Genomic DNA, 19,758 nt, shown 5'->3' on the forward strand with positions numbered 1-19,758 from the left:
ATTTAAAGACCATGAAGAAACAGGGGACACAACAAAGTGTCCTTACTTGTAAAACCCCACTAAAGCCCTTTTACTGAGAGTCATTAGAGAGGGAGGGAGGAGCTGCCTGTTGATGAACACCTTATATACTGACCTGATCCAGACAGGTTCACCCAAACCACTCACATGTTCTCTGTGACTCAAGTGGAAATAATAAAATAACCAGTTGTCTTATATACCAGTGTTATGAAATACAAATTTCAGCAATTTACAGTTTTTTCCAATTGCTAACACATTAAAATGACACGCATAGCACAATTATTTAAACTGACATACAGAGAGCAAAACCTCTTCTCAAATCTCCAAAAGTCTAAACACATTTTCTACTTTACACACATTTTGCAATTCAAAATGGCACTTTTTAAATGCACTGAACACTGCTCCCTGCATAAGACACAACAATCTGACATAAAGTCACATGTTTGCCATTTCAAAACACTGCCATTCAAAATGACTCTAGATGAGCTAATTGCCAAATATATGTGCCACCTGGCCAAACATCTCAATGGTTAATTGTTACCACTTCAATCATGAAGTAAGCACTATGAAAAGACCACAGATGAGCACCTTTTTTTCTACATATTTTTTCTGCAATTTCTTTTTCAGTTTACTGTTTTTTGTGAGCATTTTTTGTTCAGTCCAATGTAAATCTGCTGTGCATATGTTGCACTGACTTGTTTGGTGAAAAATAACAAAAATAAAAATGTTTTACAGTTTTTTACAATTGCTTACACACTAAAATTAAAACTTTCCCACAATTAGCAAAACCTTACACTCAAGGAGCAAAACACTGGCCTAGATTTGCACAACTGTAAGCACATTGTCAGCTTCACACTTTTTGCAAAACATCACACACAGTGATTTGCAAAACACTAAACACACTTGTATGCATTTTACACAGAAATTTATCATGATGTCATTCCCTTGCAATTTCAAAGCAAAGGCTTTCAAATGAACACACCCATGAACCAATTGGTTAAACACAGCGACCAGGTATGCAAACACATGATTGCTTAATTGTAGACACACCAATCAGGTTTAAGCACTATATAAAATGCAGCAGGTAAGTTCACCTGCCTTCAACCAAAATGGAAATAGTCAGAAGAAGAAGACTGAGAGTGAGAATCCACAGAGGAGGAGAAGGAGGTAGAGGAAGAGGAATAGGCACAGCCACAGCCACAGCCAGAGGTGGAGGCCGAGGTGGAGGTAGAGGACAAGGGAGAGGGAGAGGGAGAGGAAGAGGAAGACCTGAAGCTGGAGAATATGCTCAAAGAAGAAGAGGATCAAATTTATCAAATGAAAGTCGTGCAACACTATTGGACCATGTTGTGAACTACGGATTGATGCTGAGGGAGGCTGGACTAAGAGTTCAGCCAAATCTTAGTAGATATACAGTGGCATCTGTCATGAGGACATTTTGACAAGGAAACCGGTAAAAGAGAATTTTCTAGTTACAGTAATCAGCTGCTCATTGTATGCACCATATCCGCACTTTTGATACCTCTCCCTGTGACATTTGAGGATTGATGGTCGAGAACGACAAGGAGGAAGGGGGGCCATATTCACGCGAGGGTTTACGATCTCCGGCCCCAGGCTCAGGTACCCCTCATTCAGGCCATGGAGGACGCCTGTGACCAAGTCGACAAGGATGGGTTAGACATTCAAGACGGTTGTCTTGCCAATGAGGATATCGTCTGTGATGTTGATGAAATTCTCTGGCCAGATCCAGCTAGGCGAAGAGATAATGTCTATTATTTTCTGTATTTTTTCAGATCTTTTTCTTTGTTTGTTGTTGTTTTTTTCTGTAATTGTAACCTGTACTGGATACAGTATTTTCTGTTTGTCTGTTGTTTGTGGAGCTAACAGTGTTATGCACACTATTGTAGTAGCTGTATGAAAACTGGGACATGTTTTGTTGTTGATTCTCCATGTCGACATATTGACTGATTTGGGTATATGGAGAGAAATAAATTATATTTTCCTCAGTCTGCAGCATTGAGCTTGTGTAGTTGTGAACTTATTGTATATCTGTATCTTATCTTTCTCTGTGTACTTCATTTACAGTACCCTAATCACTGAGAAGTAGAATTGCTGAAAGTGTTTTAGGTTAGCAACAGCAGCGTGTATCTGGTTCAAACATAATTAAGTCAAATGAAACGTGTGTGTGTTTCATATGGTAACAAAATATGTTTTTTATAAAATAGTGTATAGTTTTTGCAAGAGTGTTTCATTTTGCAAAGGGTCTGAGGTGTTGTGCTAATTGGGTGTGTGGTTGTGCTAATTGTGTGTAGTGTTTTGAAAAAGACTCCCTGTTTTCAAAATTGTGCTTAAGCAATTGAAAACAACTGTAACAGCATGTGTGTATATGCATGTTTCTGTGCATGTGAACAATCTGAAGAATTTTCTACAGTTTGAACTATTTCAGTATTATGGCAAAGCATACTAAAGATGAGAGTGCTTTTCATTATGCCCAACAGTGTGTAGTTGGTTAGACAAAAATCTGGTGGTGTGAACGAAGTGTGTGCCATTTGCCATTTGCCAAAAGTTTGATTTTGATAATGCTATATGTAATTTTGGTTGCAGTGCTTCATTTTGCAGAATATATGAGGCATTTTGCAGTTTGGGTGTGTTGTTTTGTGAATTGTGTTAAGTATTTTGATTAAACAAGCCTAGTTTGCAAAATTGTGGTTAGCAACTGGAAAAAAACTGTAAGAAGCATATATGTTGTATCGCAACACGATATGTGCTAGGTGGCTCTGACTGTTTTGTTATTTAAAGACTGTTTTTCTCGCCATGTCTACATAGGTCAGCAAATTTTTGTGATACTGTTGGCTACGCACTGTGACAATTGTGTGACTTTGAATTGATTTTGAGTAGGTTTACGTTTATTATTCTCTACAGTATATCCTGTTTGTACTCTATTGTTGAAATCCGTATTGTGCAATACTCTAAATGGCTAAACCAACCGGCTGCAGTTCTTTAAACACCCATTGCATTAAAGAATGCAAGCAGACTAGTTCACTTCTAAATTGGGCCCTGACCCATTACTGCCTTATAGACACACTCAATGATACGCACCCAAAAAACTTTCTTAGGCTGTAAAGACCTTCTCAGGACATTTGTTCATACAAAATGTCTATACTAAAAGTAGATCAAGCCCGACACGTTAGAAAACCCAGAGCATGCACTCACACTCTTCCTAACAAATGTGCTTTGTTCTGTTTTCTCTGTGTGGTTTAGCCTTTTGTTGAACACAAACCCAGTTCTTTTCTCTGCAGTACCTTTTGACACATGTGACTGACTGAGGTGATGTTGACAGCTGGAAAGTTGAAAAACATGGCGTTACAGTATAACTGATCGGATTTCAGACTAAGCCCATTTTTTTACTGTTTTAAACAGGTTGATAAACCCTTGATACATTAAACACAAGAATATGCCACAACAACAAGCCACTGTACTCTTAATGAGACATGGGTGAATGTTTTTAAACTTATTTTGTAAAGTGCACGAAGGCCTTGTAAAATGTATGCATTAGAATGTCTTTAGTGAACCACTATTGATTTACTTAAATGTCCAGACACACACTTAGAATTCAGTAACATCAAGTCGACGTAGAGAAGTACATCCACATGAATAATTCAACCCATTTTGCATATAGAGAAGGAGAGTGCTCAGGCCGGTAGTTATGATCCATACAGTATGGGGACAAAACTTTTGTATCTCTAAACTAAGATCCCGATGCACTGATGTCTTTTCTTGGCTTCTCTACATTCACTACTTTCATTAAATACAAATATCAGTTAAAGTTCCCCTCCACTCAAAATATGTTTTTTATTTTTTTTCCTACAGTTGAATGTTTGAGTTTCACTGTACAGAATTATGAATGCGCAGAGTTTGACACTAGATGGATGTTTTCATGTTCAGGTGCTTAAAGTTATATGTGCTTATTGAAAATCCCATTTTCAAGGTTTGGCCTACAAGCATGATTTGTGACATCACAAATAGTATGAAGCCAATCCTCCATCCAATATTTAACTTGCAAAAGTGTGATGTGATAACTTCAGGCCTCTTTACAGTGTAGTAGGAAACACCTGTTGTCAAGAGACTGTCCTCCCTCGAAAAAATGCCCCATGAGTCTTCTTTTTAAACAGAATTTAGAGCCATTTACATTTATAGTGGCGGCGTCCTCTAGTGACTGTAGTAGTTTTGAAGGGAGCAAGGAACGAAGCAAAAAGGAAGGTGACGAAGTGTAAAAACACTGGACTTTTACCAGGAGACCAGGATTCGTGTTTTAATTTTACAAAACAAATGGAGCTACGTCACGATGCCGGAATAACAGTACGTGAAGTAACATAACAGATCAACGCATTCTAATGAACGGTTCGTATAGTACAAAAATGTATGCACACCATGTGTGTGATATCCTACGAAACTAGGCGACCGCCGGTTAGTCACGTAACTACCATGGCCCCTGAAAGGACTGTCATCTGTCGGTGCCTGTAGCCGGCTCGCAGTCACCTATCTGCGGCTGAACACCTCTACCAACTGCCGCTAATACGACGGAGCTCTGTAGCTGGCGTCACAGAGTTCTGTAAACACAACTAGCAACTGCAGCACAAATGTTATCATTCTATCGCACTATAGACTGCTCATGTTACAGCACTTCACTTAGTTTAAAATACTTTTATTATAGGTAGATAATATCTGGTCTATTGATGAAGTAGCATTGATCACCTTGAGCTGGGGATACATTTTGTCCCCACCGGGGATACAAATAATAGGCCTAACAGCTTGAACAGATGTAGGCTACTGATCTTAACCCAAACCACAATCTTTTTCTAAACTTATGTAGTTTTGGTGCCTAAATGTAACATCATTGTGACCGTTTCACAACGTTAACGGCGTGTTATAAACTGCCGTTATGTTCCCTGGTTTAGATATTAGGACGGAAAACGCTCATGTGGGTTGTATTTCCTGCCACCGCTAGGGACACTAATTTATAAAACGCTCTTATAGGTCGTATTAGACGGGTAGGAATAAACAACCTATATAGTATGGTTTGGAGGACTTGTTGGTTGTCCAGCAGTTCAAATAGATTTAGGATTTTTAATGAAGGAGAAGTAGATGTCATTTTTAAAGATTTTTAAGAACATTTTACTTTTTTATGTGAAAAGAACATATTTAAATAGCCTACATGTTAAACATGAAATCTTTAACTTTGGCAAGTTGTCACAAGGAAGAAGAAACTCCAGGAATGAAGATCCATAATATTTTCAGTTTATTATACAGTAAAACAGAATTCCAGTTATAACAGTATAAGACTTTAGGTGTTTTACAAGCACTATGTTAAAAATAAATGCCTACCTATTTAATTACGATTATTTGTACTTTTTTCACATTGTGTTTTTTCTTTATTTATGTAGTTTTATCACTTGAAGAGTGTGATTGATATCAAAACTCAGTTAGTAGTAGCAGTAGTATTGTAGGCTACATGGGACAGATTAACTGAATCGTCATTATCATATGATCTATTTTGTTTTTTGTTGTTGAATAAAGTCACGTGTGGTCAACAGAGGCCTACATACTCTGCCTCTCATATCTCTTGAGAGCTGTGTAAGTATACTTACATGCATTGACTAAAAAAGAACAGTACATCATTATCTGCTTTGACCATGTCCTGTCCCCTCCCTCATTCACATATTCAGCACCAGCATATAGTCACCATGTGGACTATGTTGCTGGTTGAGAGATGACATTTAAATTTAACTTCAATATATGGCAACCTGTTGTTTAGACGTGCAAAGGGAAAACACGGGGCATATTATTTATAGCATATGAAATAGGAAATGAACATTAGGCTATAGAGCCTATATTTAAGATGAGTTTTAGTTTTACGTTATTGTTTGAAGCTTTTTTAGAAGACTTTTTAGAATCTATAATTTATAAATTGATACCGAAAGTGGGAGTTTTTTATTATTATTTTTTTTTAACTAAAAGGGAAATTCTCATATGCCAGCTGTCAAGCGAGAGAAAAATAGCCGGATTTCTTGGAAATTGTCAATATAACTCTGCACCTAACTAACTGTAGCACAGCCTGTATGTTGCTGAATCGTTGCGGTAATAAACGGAGCTGTAGAGAGAAGAGCAGACCTACAACATCCGGGCAATAGTCAGCTTGCGCAGAAACGGAATGGCGGAGGTAAGTGAGCGAAAACGAGGAATGTAATGACTCAAATGATAGAAAAACTGGACCGAATTTAAGTATTGTGTCACGCCGTACGGTATACAAGAGTGTCGACGCTTTCACCGGCCGGTGAACGCCGGCTGAAAGGGGGCTACGGGGGCATTTTAACTGGGGAGCGGGGAAAGAAATGGAGAACCTCTCCAGCGTATCGCCTCTCTCCGCGTTCTTAGCTTTAAAGAGCCATTCCCTCCGCCTTGATAGTAAGTCAGTAGAAAACAATAGGGAGCCTGGCGGGGTCGGTGCTGAACTATTTCAGGTGCGCCCCGGCGGGCGACGAAGTGGATTGAGTGAAAAAGTTGGGAGAGATGTCATGACTTGGTGGCGGTAAACTCCGACTGTCTCTTTCGGAAATATTGAGAACTAGTTATTTCCTTCTTGTGCTACTGGTAGTGAGTCGGGGAGAGGAAGAGACGTTCAGCACCAAATCACAGGAAAGCGCCCCTGGTCAGACAGACGGCACTCGATGGGTTGGGAGAGGCACACAGCATTAATATTTAGGTTTTCATTGTACTTTTAAAACTTGTTTGCCGAGGAATGGTGTCTTTAGAAGTATAATCTAATTCAATGAGTGGTGGCACTCAATGGGAACTAGGTGGGATTGTTTTCATCCTCTTACACCCAGTCCTGTAGCCTACTAACCGAATTTCTTTCACCCCTGTGTTAAACTCTTATGTGGCCTCAAGTTGCATGTCTTCATCAAAGACATATGTTCCACTTCGACTTAATTCTTTTAGCCCAAAGCCTGTAGGCCTATTGGAAAACAAGTTGAGATATTCGGAAAATGCTTTCACCCCATATAAAATACTATTAGCTGTTATGTGTTGATTTTAAGAGGAATATGGCATTATATAACACCAAAACCAAATCTGTAGAGGGTTGTGTGATTAATCTGTGAGCGATTTAGAGAGATTATATTAAAGTTATAGTTGAGTGCCACATAACGATTCAGTAGGATTTTTTAAATGATACTTGTATCCCTACAGCAGGTCTCATTTGTTTAAAAAGGGTGGTTTAAAAGTCAGGAGTCAGCTGATCTGTAATAGGATGAGCCAGGATCAGCCATGTTTGTGTGTACGTGCGTGTACGTGTGTGCACGTGTGCCCGTTTGCCATGGACACACAGAGGAATGTGCTGCCATAATGCATCCCCATGCTGTTTTACATGGCGTAGAACGTCCGTACAAGTAACATTGTGTTTTTGTGTTTCTGCAGGTGGATTAAAAGCCCCTGCAGGAAAGTGTGGAAGTTGTGGCCTAGTGGAGAGAGGAGGAGGTACAGTGATGAAGGCCCTCAGCAGGAGAAGCAAAAGAAGACCTAACCGGCCTTAGAGGACTTGGAAGAGAACGTTTCGCCCCATGAAGATGGCAGCGCAGTCCCACACTGTACGGTCAAGTTCAACTTTGTCGGTATACGTTAAAGTTAACTGCTGTATCAAAGCCACAGTCTCTTCAGCAACTTATTTTTCTGCAGACCTTACTACATCTTACTGCACTTACATACCCATTGTCACAGTATTCTTACTATTGAAATGTATGCTTTGATTTAAATTACTAAACTAATGCACTTAACACTTGAGTGTTATTGAAGTTCTTTTTTAATTGATTTAAAGTTAGGTTTACAAGATACTTATACATTATTTACAAAATGATTTGGATACACAACCCTCAGACTAAAGTTGCACTACTGCCTTTTACGGTATATATTTCAAAACCACCTGACAGTGCATCTACTCCGTAATGGTAACAAAGCTCTGTCAGAGCCCAACCTCACACCTGTTGACAGGAGCTGCGTTTACACACACAGAAACAGCTCCACACTTCACATAGTGTCACTGTTTTTCCCTTTGGCCATTAAGGCTAAGGTGGAGTAGTGCAAACAAAACATGGTCTAATCAGCAGCAGCAGCAGCTAATGGATAATAAATTTGCTTTACAGACCTTCCTAAAGCACTCAACCGTGTGGTTTTGGAAGCAAAAATCCAATTCATTTTTTCGAACGGTTATAGCGAGCTACTATCTATGATAAGTCTATGATCGTTTATCTTCACACTCTTGTACCTTTGTTGCCTTTTTTGCCATTTTCAAAATGTTTTTGTTTTTTTCTGCGCCAAATCAAATGTTTTATGATCACAATTTATCTCGTAGCTGGTTGGCTCTATGCCCATGGCCACAAAATGCAAAGCAAAGAAAAATAGCATCCTTTTTTTTTTTTTCAAACTTGGCTAAATAGCACATTAGAACAAACTTCCTTTGAAAACTAAGCTCAGGAAATGATTTAAAACACACCTGTTGATTATTGCATCTGCTTCAACTCCTCAAATCTTGACTGATATGAAAAGAGCTGTTCTGGGTTTCACTCTGCAAAGGTATTTTTTGAAATGTTTTGGCTGTACAAGAGTGAGTCTGCAAACTAAGTGAGAGCTTTGGAGATATTTGGACAAAAGAGGAAAAAATACCAAGAGTGCCCATGAGATCATTGAGGCGACAGATGTCTGAAGGAGGTTATTTTCAAGAAATGTGAAAGTAGCCCACTCATCTCCCTCCACCTGTCGCTGTCTCCCTCTGTAACTCCCTGTATGTAGGCCGGTGAGCTTCCTTTGGAGGAGCTGCTGGCTCTATATGGTTACACAGTGTCCGATCCAGAGAAGGAGACCTGTCGCATTGCTGCCAGACTGCCAGACATGACACTGGACAAGGTGAGATACAATGCCAAGAATGCAGAGAACCGTTAATTCCTGAAGTATTATGAGTGTATTCTGTCATTGTGTTCTTTGCTGTGATTTGCTATAACGTGCTGTTGCATTGCTCTTCATTTGTATTGTACAGGATCAGATAACTGAGGATCTCTTTCCTGGGGAGGAGGACGAAGAATCGTCAGCTGATGATCTCACCCCCTCAGTCACCTCAAACACCTCAGATCTGCTCCGCCGCCTCCAAGGTAACCCACACATAGACGTACATTTACGCACCACTATATGCCTTTTTAAGTTAACTCAGCAAAAGAAGAAAATGGGGGGTTAGCTTCATAAATTCAAGACCCAGATGCACACTCAGGGCCTTTTTCTGATGAAACTGTGTATAGTTGTCCTGAAAGAAAGGAACATCCCTGGAGCCTTTGTTTTTGGTGGAATATTTTCTCATCGTTCAATTTAAAATTCGTGCTTTGCTGAGACTGCAGCATGTTACTTACAGCCAGGCGGTACATTGCAATAACATGACATGCCAGAGTTTATGATGTCAAGAAATTACATGAAAGCTTTGATTTGTTTATTTCTGTATAATGTGATATGGGAACTTCCTGGTATGGCAGCATGTACTGCTTTATGTGTCTCTCTCTATATGACTAAATGATGTCAAAGACACTCAAACATTTCTAAACTGAGGAAGTTTAAACATATTCAAACAGCCTTCCCCTGGTAGTTACAGTATTGGTGCTGAGTCCACAAAATATCCTGAAAACCAAATATATGGCAGGTACGCTGCTTTTGCCTCCTTTGTGTATCCAGGAGAGATTACCTGAGCACTCAATTTCTCTGAAGGTAAACGAGAGGAGATGCCTTGTTCGTCTTTTATTCTTTACTGGTCACTGCTTTATCCTGAACTGTATTTCATACTGAGTAAGATATATAGCATGTTATCATGTCCACACTGTCTATACATTTCAGTGCTACCCACTGCTGTCGTGGGTGGGTTTCACTTGTGAGATCTGTATCTCAATAGAATTTTACTAATATAATCTACTTGTTGAAAGGTCAATAAACAAACCAAAAAATGGAACATATATAAAGTTTCCAAAATACTATTTGAAGGTACTGTAATTTGTCAGCATCAAAAGGATTGACAAAATCTTCTGACGTGCATTATGCGTACAGTGTTTTAAAATGATCGCCTGATCCTCCTCTCTGATGTTTTGTCTCTCAGGTAGAGACAAAGACACGTTAGTCAGCTCATCAGATGAGGACTCCGACGATGCCTCTATTCCCTCCAATGAAGAGCACAAGGTAGGATGGCTCCAACACGCATCTTATGATCAGTGGGTCTTTCTGAAACATACACAAGATTCTGAATCAGTTTAACTAAGAGGCATTAAGCGTAATGTACAGTATGTTGCAGTTTGCATGTATTTATGGGAGAGAACATTGTTTGGGGGTGTTTATTATTTTTTTTTTCATGATTTTCTTTTGGGGCTTTTCCTTTTTTACTTGATAGTGACATTGGATAGAAAGGAAAGGGGGGAGAGAGAGTGGGGATGACACGCAGCAAAGGGCCACAGGTCGGATATGAACCCGGGCCGCTGCAAAGGACTCAGCCTACATGGGGCCCACGCTCTACTGGGTAAACTAGAGGCCGCCCCGGCAGTGGAGTTTTCGACAGCATCAAAATCTGTACACATCTTGTACCATAGACTGTACAGTATAAAAGTGAAGCCAATGTGCAAGTGCCTTAAACCTGCATTCTATCTAATTTTCAGCAGCAATGCGTAGCCATGGCACTGTTCACATTTAAATAGCTGTAAACTTGTTTTTGGGTGTCCGTGTTTTTTGTCTCAGAACTTTGATACTTTCACTGTTTTTTCAGTTCATGAAAGTTAATTGTAACATTTGGTCGCCTAAAAACTTCTTGTTCAGCGTTTGGTTGTACTAAAAGAGACTCTTAAGGAGTCGGCTGTAAATTCTTTCTGGTAATTCAATTAATATCACGGTCAACGTGAATTACGGATGCACCTTGCTAACCAAGCTAGCTATCTAACGCTAGCGTTAGCTGGTAACTTAGCTCCACCCATTTCGTCCAAATATGGTCACTCCTGTCTCCAAAAAAACAACATGGCGACAAAACTTGAGGCTTCAAAATGGTAGTCCACAAACCAATGATGACATCACGGTGGCTACGTCCACTTTTTGTACACAGTCTATCCTTGGTATTGACCATTTGTATCAGGTATAAATCATGTACTGTAGGATTGTACGATATGAAATTCCTGGGACCACTCTGCTGGATCAACTGAACCCAAACTGTTCTAAGACCTGAAACCTGATTTCAACAGAACCATCAAAGCCCCATGCAAGACAGTTTTGATTGACTGTCAAAAGATGCAGAACTTACAAATATTTTCATGTATGCAAGCCAGAGAAAAGACTAGTGGCGATAAAATCGGACTGATTCCAAAACCAAAAAGTAGCCTAATAGCTTGAACTTGAGACCTGGTTCTGTTCAGGTCCTTATATTTTCAAGTGGGCAGGTCTGCTTAAAGAACCCTATCACACAGCACATACTTCAACAAAATGTCGGCCTTTATTATATGAGCCATTTCCAAGCTATGACTGACTGTGTCTTTGATTTCCTTCTCAGGAGATCATGGTTGGCTCTATGTACCAGGCGAAAATCCCTCCACTCCGTTCATATTCCTACCAGGAGAGAGGTAAGCAACTAAAAAAATCTTTTGTTGCTGGGTTAGCTCCCACTGGAGGTATCGAACAAGACACTGCCAAACACATCTCTGTCTACCTTCACTGTCCTTTTTCTGTCTCTCAATCAGTTTTTTTCTATCTCCTCCCCTTCCCAAATCCTCATCTTCTTTCTGTCTCTTCCACTGCATTTGCCCTCATACCCTAAAACATTTCGTCGTTGCTCTAGACTGCAGCAGTGAGGACCAGTTGCTGTGGAGGCCGGGTGTTCTGCCAGTGCAGGAAGTAGAAGAGTTTTTGCTGAATGCACAGAGCCCACATGGCCAGCAGGGGGCACCATGCACACAAACACGAGGAGACACTGTCAGAGACAACCAACAGGTATAGTAACTTTAAATTGCAGTCCAGAAGACACTGTCAAGTAGTGTATTCCAGCTGTCCGGCTGATTGTAGTAACATGTGCTGTAAGTACTGCTCACTATCTTTGCTTTCTTAATATTTAGTTCTACCGCTTTTGTCACAAAACGTGTCCCTATGTCTCAAGGCTTGGAAAAACTGGTCTTAATTCACCACATCTTGACTAATCTACCTCACCTTAATGCAGTTGATAGTGGATGATGGTTTGGTCAGTCTTTGTCAGTGGTCAATCTGGAGTTCTTCCACTCAGTGTAAAAATAGAGATCAGATTTAGCAGCCATTACGTCTCTTTGTAACAGTCTAACCCTTTTGTCTCATCCATTCTCGTGATTCTCAGGCACTGTATGAACTAGTAAAATGCAACTTTAATGCAGAAGAGGCACTGAGACGACTACGCTTCAATGTGAAAGTGTTCAGCGGTAAGAACCTTCCTGTTGTCCTAAAGTACTTTTTCCAACCTGCTATTATACTTACTTATAATCCTCTCAATGACCGTGACAATGACTAATGAAACTCTGTGTCTTATCTTATGGATCTTGAAGCATTGAAACCACCAAATCAGAAAGAAAACCACAAAACGTTTGTTTGTTAAGTCACTCCTTCCCACAAAGGAGCCTACCAAGTTGTGTAGACTAAAAAGCCACACACAACAGAAGTGGAGTCAAACCTTCCTCCAGCTATTGATATGGTCTCAAACTGAGAGCTATCCCTCAGTCAAACAACAGCTTTGAATATTTTATGGAAAAATTTCAAGCATCAGCATATCAACAAGATCAGAAACAGACATTTTGCTCTGCAGATGGATGAAGTAACTGACACCATACCATTGTCAGATTTGTTGATGCAGATGATGTGAAAGAGAATTACATTGGGTTTTAATTTCTTTCACATCTTTGAAAGATGATCTGAAATTGGGCAATAGCTAGTAAATTACAGGGACTCCCAAATGTTCATCAAGTGCAATTTTGCCAAGGTGCAGTCAGTCAACGTACTGTATGACAAAAAGAAAAGAACGTGCATCCAAGTGCTGTTCCTATCTGAGTCCTGAGCTGAGCTACGTATGTAATGACAAACTGTAGGATGAGATTATGATCTTGGGAAATTAAAAGAATTCACTAGCCCACAAATATAAATATAACAACTTCCTCATGAAGTGACTTGTTTTAGAAACTCAATGAACTACATTTGCTGTTGCAGGGCACCAACACAATGCCGTCCACAGCTTGTAGAATTACATCCTTGACAAGGAAACTGGAAATGTGGGGCACTGAGTAAAATAAAGGAATGTAGACCCATTTGGGAGCCTGAAATCAAGCATTGAGTTCTAGAAACTGCAGAACCCATACCGTGTTTGAGCCCTACGAAAGCATTTCTGCTGGAGGATACTGCAAAGTATCTAATACCCTGTCAATGTCCAAGACCTTCACTGTAGTTTGAAATGGAGTTGGAAAAAAACCTACGACCCACCTACCAGTTTTTCTGCAGCTGGCTCTATAAAGTCAAAACTGGACATTGAGAGGTGACATCAAAACCCTGCTCTGCGATCATCTACAGCAGGGGTCTTCAACATTTTTTAAGCCAAGTACCCCTTAGCTGAAAGAGAGATGGAGCAGGGCCCCCCCCACTACATACAGTATATTGTATAAAATGAAGTTGCTGGGCCTACAATAACATGTAGGGCGGCCTAAAGCCTTTATGCATTGTCTTTTTGCATAGAATACTTAATGCCTAATAATTGTTGGCATGATTTTATTAATGATGTTTTAATGTTAAAACATACATGTGGCACAGTGGATTATTAATTAATTAACTATCTGTGGATGGCTATCTTAGTGACTACCTTACCAATAGGCCAGTACGCCGATCATCAGTGGGGATTTATATTTGCTAATAATATGTTGGATTTTGGGAAAAACTTTCAAAAATTAACAAACATTGTGAGACCCCCTGCATTGAGGACCCCCTAGGGGTCCTGGATCCCACTGTCCCGGACCCCCCTATTGAAGATTAATTAAAAAAAAAAAAAAAACTGTTATTATAAATTATGCTAAAAATTACTATAATTAAAATGAATGTGTAGTGCTAAAATACATCTGGTGCTTTTCCCTCTCTTTAGAAGAGCTTTGTGTCTGGAGTGAGGAGGAGTGTAGGAGTTTTGAGCATGGCTTTCGGGTTTACGGGAAAAACTTCCACCTCATTCATGCTAATAAGGTGAGTGTACAGTCAAGTCTTTCCTGACTGATGATGAGAGCTTTTTCTCAAAGTAAAAAACGTTTTCCTCCTCCTCAGGTACGAACGCGCTCCGTTGGGGAGTGTGTGGAGTATTACTACATGTGGAAGAAGTCTGACCGTCACGAGTACTTTACCCAGCAGGCCACCAGGCTCAGCCGCAAGAAGTTCAGCCTCCAATCAGAGAGCATGTGAGTACTGCTGAAACACAAATGACAAGATTGATGGGTGCCTGAGCCCAAGCATGCATGATTTGTAAACAGGAACGTGAGATCTTGCTATTTCTGCTATTCAGTATTCAGAATATATATATATATATATATATATGATATATATATATATATATATATATATATATATATATATATATATATATATATATATATATATATATATATATATATATATATATATATATATATAAAAATCATGGAAAGTTAGAACTTTTAGGCTGTGAGTCATCTTAAATGTATTAAAGACATGTTGATATGATCTACTCTGTCTCAGCATATGATTGTATTCTATTTGCCCCTGCAATGAGAATTTCCTGCATGTTCTCATGTGAACTTCACATTAAATCCATAACAGTCCTGTTCCGAGAACCTCTTTCAGTAACACCTGATCTCTTTTAAAGCTGTTTATTTATTCATTCCCATTAGTTATAGCTTTGTCAACGCTATTTATAGTGCACATCTGCTACTGGTCTAATCCCAAATTACAAAACATGTATGTGTCTTGTTTACCGGAAAATAGCCCTTATGAATATTGAATATCCAGAGTAGCAGGGCCACTGTTTCTGGGAAAATGTTATGTTTGTTTTTTTATGCAGTTTTTTTTAAATTCTTTGAGCACAAAAACAAGTTTCCATTCACCTCCATGGTATTGGGAGAGCAGCAAAGGGTGTGTGCCTTACTCCGATTCTCTACTGGGTGCGTCTGTGCTGTGGAGCGTCTTGCTGCCCGACTCACAGATTTTATTGACTCTACAAGTCCTTTTACAGAACAATCACGTGTTTATTAAGATAGTGTCTACCTTCCACTCCAAGCACTCCTGCAATTAAACTCCATGCCTTCTCTTTTCTGGTGTTGTCCTGATTAAAAAAAATCTGTGATGTGGTATTGCTGTATGTTTTTCCACCTCCAGGACGAATTTCTTGTTGTCCGTGGTGTTGCAAAGGAGACATATTTGCATTGATATTTGGGGGTGTGTTTTGGTAAATTGACAGGATAGTCTAGCTGTTTCACTGCCTGCCTGGCTGTCCGAACGGCCCGCGTGAAAATAGACCTGGCGCGTATATTTAGCGTAGCGGAGAGCCGCTTCACGCATGCTTCTGGGACGCGCCGTGGCGCAGCTGGTGGAATATCAAGCATTGGCTTGAATGGCCGCAATTGTTCACGGGACACACCACACGCCTGAACTGCAGCGCAGACGCGCCTGGTGGAAATTAGGGGTAACGGTACAGATTCACTTGTCCGTGCGATGCTTTTGTCGCACCGCGCTCCACTATATTCCTATGGGTGACGTCAAGCGACTTCAACGTGCACGCAAAGCATTCCGGGAAGGCGATGGCCAATGCCCAGCTTTATGCAAATGAATCCGTTTAACGTGACGCAACTATCCAATAGAAGTAGAGCACAGAGGAGACGGGGAGAACGTGGGACCTTTTCCTGCTAGACGTTGCAAAAATGCTGTAAATTGAGGAACGCCCATCAACGTACAAATGAGGGGAGGCGTTGCAACACCACGCATCAGTCGTGTAGCAAAAGTGGATCTGTAGCGTAAGGGTGTGTCATTCTCCTAGCCTGGATGCCAGCCAAACGTAGCCCCGCCCCCGCCCACAACATTTGAGGTCGGGAAGTTCGGTCTGGACTTGAGTTTGGGTTGTATCCGTTTACAACAAAGATGGCTGCCGTTGGAGAATTGAGATGTGTAGATTCCGCCAATGCGTCTGTTATAGAAGATATCGACAGCGCGCTCAATTTAAAAGCGGAACAGCGTGCGTGCAGTTGAGTTCTGTTGACAACTATGCGTTGCTCAACATACGTCACATACTCCGTTGCTCTGATTGGTTGTAGGTCTATCCAATTGAGCGCAGAGGCATTTTCTCTCCTGGTTCGGTTAAAACACGCCCCATAATCACAGCCCAATGGAGCAGTATCAGACGACGTCAGGCTATCACTCTTCTGCTCTTTGTCTGAAATTGTGTCTTGACAACTTTTCACTGTTGATGCATGGTATGGTACGCTAACAGTGGTTGTGTTGTGTGCTACAGGGAAGATGGCGACCAAGATGGGGAGGTTGGGGAGCTGGAGGAAAGCAACAATTCCTCAAGCTTGTTGTCCCACAGCTCCATGGCCACTGGGCAGCTGGAGTCCCCATTACCTCCCCAGGCGAGCCCGGACCAGGACAAACAAGGTAATCAAACACCTGATGTGGTGGCTCATATTCTGAAATCTGTTGCCACAGTCAAATTTGCTCTTTTTATAGATGACTGACACAAATAGTAGTGAAGCAAGGGTTATAGCCGTAATACCTTGAAATAGTATTCCCATTATCTAATGTTTTCAGCAAGACAGAATAGCTTGGACAACAAGCACATTAAAATGTTAGAGCACATAAACCTTAGAAGATTTCCACTCTTAAGAAGTTTCATTTGAAGTGGAAGCTGGTCTCAGAGCACTCAGCTCTACCATTTAGTGAATAGAGCATATAGTTAAACAATCCCAGTGTGCCTTTTGAGGATTTAGTTTCCCATAATGCTGAAATCAGACCTGTGCATCTTTTCTGTATTTAACCATTTACTGTACATACCATGTCAGACACATATTTCAAATCCCATAATTTTCTTCTATTCATTGTGTTTAACATGCAATTCTATGGATTTCATTTTTATCTATTGATTGTCTTATTTTGAAAACATGGTTCGCCTTTTATTCTGACATCACATATTCATTATCTTCTGTTATGAATCATTTTTATGTCTCACCCCTTTTGTTTTCCCCACTCTTTTCTTGCTTCTTGTGTGTCCTGTGTTGTTGTGTTTGTGCGTGCACGTATGCATGTCTGTATCTGTATGTGTGTGCATGCACACCTGTTGACATGGTGCTCCAGAGGAGGAGAGCCGTCCCCGCCGCAGGCGAACTCCCCGCTTTCTCTTAAAGCCATGAACTCGGTCCAGACAGGCCACAGAAAGCAGGCTGGGCCTGCAGGTAAAGAAGGCAAGACGAGAGAATTAGAGAGAGAACATGAATACTGTGGTGGTTGGGAACAAATCTCATTAACTTGCCTGTGGTAGATAATCTAATCGGAGCCAAACGGCACAGGGCTATTGTATAACATAAAGTAGGCCATAAAGCCTCCTCTGGCTATTCAGTAAATGCCACTAATTATCTAACAGATAATTTCAGGATGAATTCAACCTTTGCCCTCTTGACTTTTGTATTTTTTTTTTTAGTACATTTGATATTTACCATCTCATATGTTCAAAGTGTAACATTTAATCTTAACCCTAGGTTAAAATTAAAATCACTTGTATTTACTAAGAACACGTTTACAGTTTGTTGTTATGGCTGCAGTGCATATCGACAGCTTACACACACCTATAAGGAATTTACAATGCAAATCAACAAAACAAAATAATCATACATATTGCTATATAAGCAGATAAATAGTTCCCATGCATTTGGCAAGAGAGGGCAACTCATAGGTCCTTATGCAAATGAAATGATTGTGTGCTCATTTAAGAGCCACTTTGATGCATGTTTCTGTCAATTACTTCCATCGCTAAAGAGAAACTCACTGATGCCATAATTTACAGTTTCATAAATGTGGAATAAATACTTTTTGAAGCAGCTGTATTTACTGAGTGTACACAAGTTTTAGTTCACTGAAAATGTTTTGGATAAAGCTAATTTAACTGAAAACATCCAGTATGTGAACATTTCTGGAACATATAAAGCAAGATTACGTGACATTTTGTTGCTCTGTCCAGATGGTGAGCTGGTGATGGGGCTGTCAGACTTGTGTGGTGACGGATGTCCTCAGCAGCTCTTTGGCTGTCCCTTCTCTCTCCCGCCCATGGACGGCCTGCGGGATCCTGACTCAGGCAGTTGTTGTCCCTCAGCTCTAGTTCAGCTCCAGTCCCCGCCCTCCCTCCAGAGCTCCCAGTGGGCTGGCGGGAGCCCTCCGTCCTGCCATGATGACTATCGCCTCCCAGGCTCCTGTTTTTACCAGCTGCACATGTATAGCGGACCTTTTGTTTCAGAGGGCCCTGACTGTGATGCAGCAGGCGGTGGGACTGGCTCCCCCCACGGGCTGCAGGTAGAGTTTAGTCTGCCGTCTGCCTCACCTCCCTCATCTTCTGTCCTCCCGTCACACTTCCAAGCATTTGGCAGCCTGCTGCACTTCTCTCCTGTCCAGCATCCCCGCTCTCTCACACAGTGAAGAGACATGGGGAATTCAAAACTGAGTGGTACTCTTCATGGTTTGCCCTGGGTTGAGATCTTTGATCGGTGTTGGTATTTACACAGGGCTTGAAAAAAAAAAAAAACAGGACAAAAAGTGCATTTACCTTACTTTGTGAAAAAGAAAGGACCTACTACCTGTGTTAGGGGGTTACTCACCTGTCTGAACCCACTTTTTAAAATGAGACACTTGAACCCTCTGTCCATTGTGGAATGACGAGTGTTAATCACTACTATCAGGGCAGAGCTATTGATTGGCTATGATTAATACATACTGTACTGGTGAAAGTGCAGTGCAGATGATGAGAGCTGCAGTGGCCATGCAAACAAACCAGAAGCAAGTGGCTAGCAGTCCATTTTTTTCTCCTAAAACAGATCAATGATTGTCAGCGTTAACCACTGTTTCTTTGTTTTCTTATTTATCAGGATGGGAAAGTTTAAATGCAGCTCAGATTTCATCCAAACTTCTTCCTGCAAGAGCCAATCCCATTTATTTTCAGGTATACGTTCTGCATATTGATCAGCATTTTTGCCGCTGCAGCCATTTGAGATCTGTCTCTGGAGAAGGTGTCATGTTGACATGGTTGCTGCCATGCTGACCACAGAGTAAAATCTGTCTGTTCAAAGTATATATAGAATACTTTATTTAAACTTTAACTTAAGTTTAAAGGTCCTCAATGAAGTCCGTAATTAGTTTCCCTGAAACTAACTAACATTTTCTGAGGTTGAGATTTGAACATGGTCGGAAAAAAAAAAAGCTCAATATTTTTTGCAGGTCTTAGTTTTGCTTTTGTGGAAGTTTTCATGCTTGTTCTTAATTTGAAGATTTACATAGAGATTTACAAAGGTGCAGTGCTTTGTCATCATTTCTGATCAACGTTTGCATCATGTTGAATATTTCGTACCATTAGGAGGCTGTTTGCCATGCAGATTAGGCATAAAATAAAATGTGTAAATGTAAAAT

At 40.5% G+C, this 19,758-nt stretch overlaps 1 protein-coding gene across 5 annotated transcripts; it reads left to right on the top strand.

The window, feature by feature from the left end:
• The first annotated feature begins 6,129 nt into the window (after positions 1-6,129).
• mier2 (mesoderm induction early response 1, family member 2) lies at positions 6,130-19,489 on the top strand. Of its 5 annotated transcripts, none has more exons than XM_028587280.1 (13): positions 6,130-6,238; positions 7,495-7,664; positions 8,863-8,976; positions 9,107-9,218; positions 10,202-10,281; positions 11,630-11,699; positions 11,915-12,066; positions 12,440-12,521; positions 14,219-14,313; positions 14,392-14,522; positions 16,604-16,746; positions 17,445-17,549; positions 18,323-19,489. In XM_028587280.1, the coding sequence occupies exons 2-13, from the start codon at positions 7,638-7,640 to the stop codon at positions 18,772-18,774; spliced, it is 1,563 nt and encodes a 520-aa protein (XP_028443081.1). In that variant the 5' UTR covers positions 6,130-6,238; positions 7,495-7,637; the 3' UTR covers positions 18,775-19,489. The 5 variants fall into 5 exon arrangements, with proteins under 5 accessions (XP_028443081.1, XP_028443085.1, XP_028443082.1 ...); XM_028587284.1 differs by having other exon boundaries at positions 6,131-6,238; positions 17,445-17,540; XM_028587281.1 differs by lacking the exon at positions 6,130-6,238 and adding an exon at positions 6,413-6,483.
• The last annotated feature ends 269 nt before the right edge of the window (positions 19,490-19,758 follow it).

Source organism: Perca flavescens, chromosome 9 (assembly GCF_004354835.1).
Source record: "Perca flavescens isolate YP-PL-M2 chromosome 9, PFLA_1.0, whole genome shotgun sequence".
Taxonomy (NCBI): Eukaryota; Metazoa; Chordata; class Actinopteri; order Perciformes; family Percidae; genus Perca; species Perca flavescens.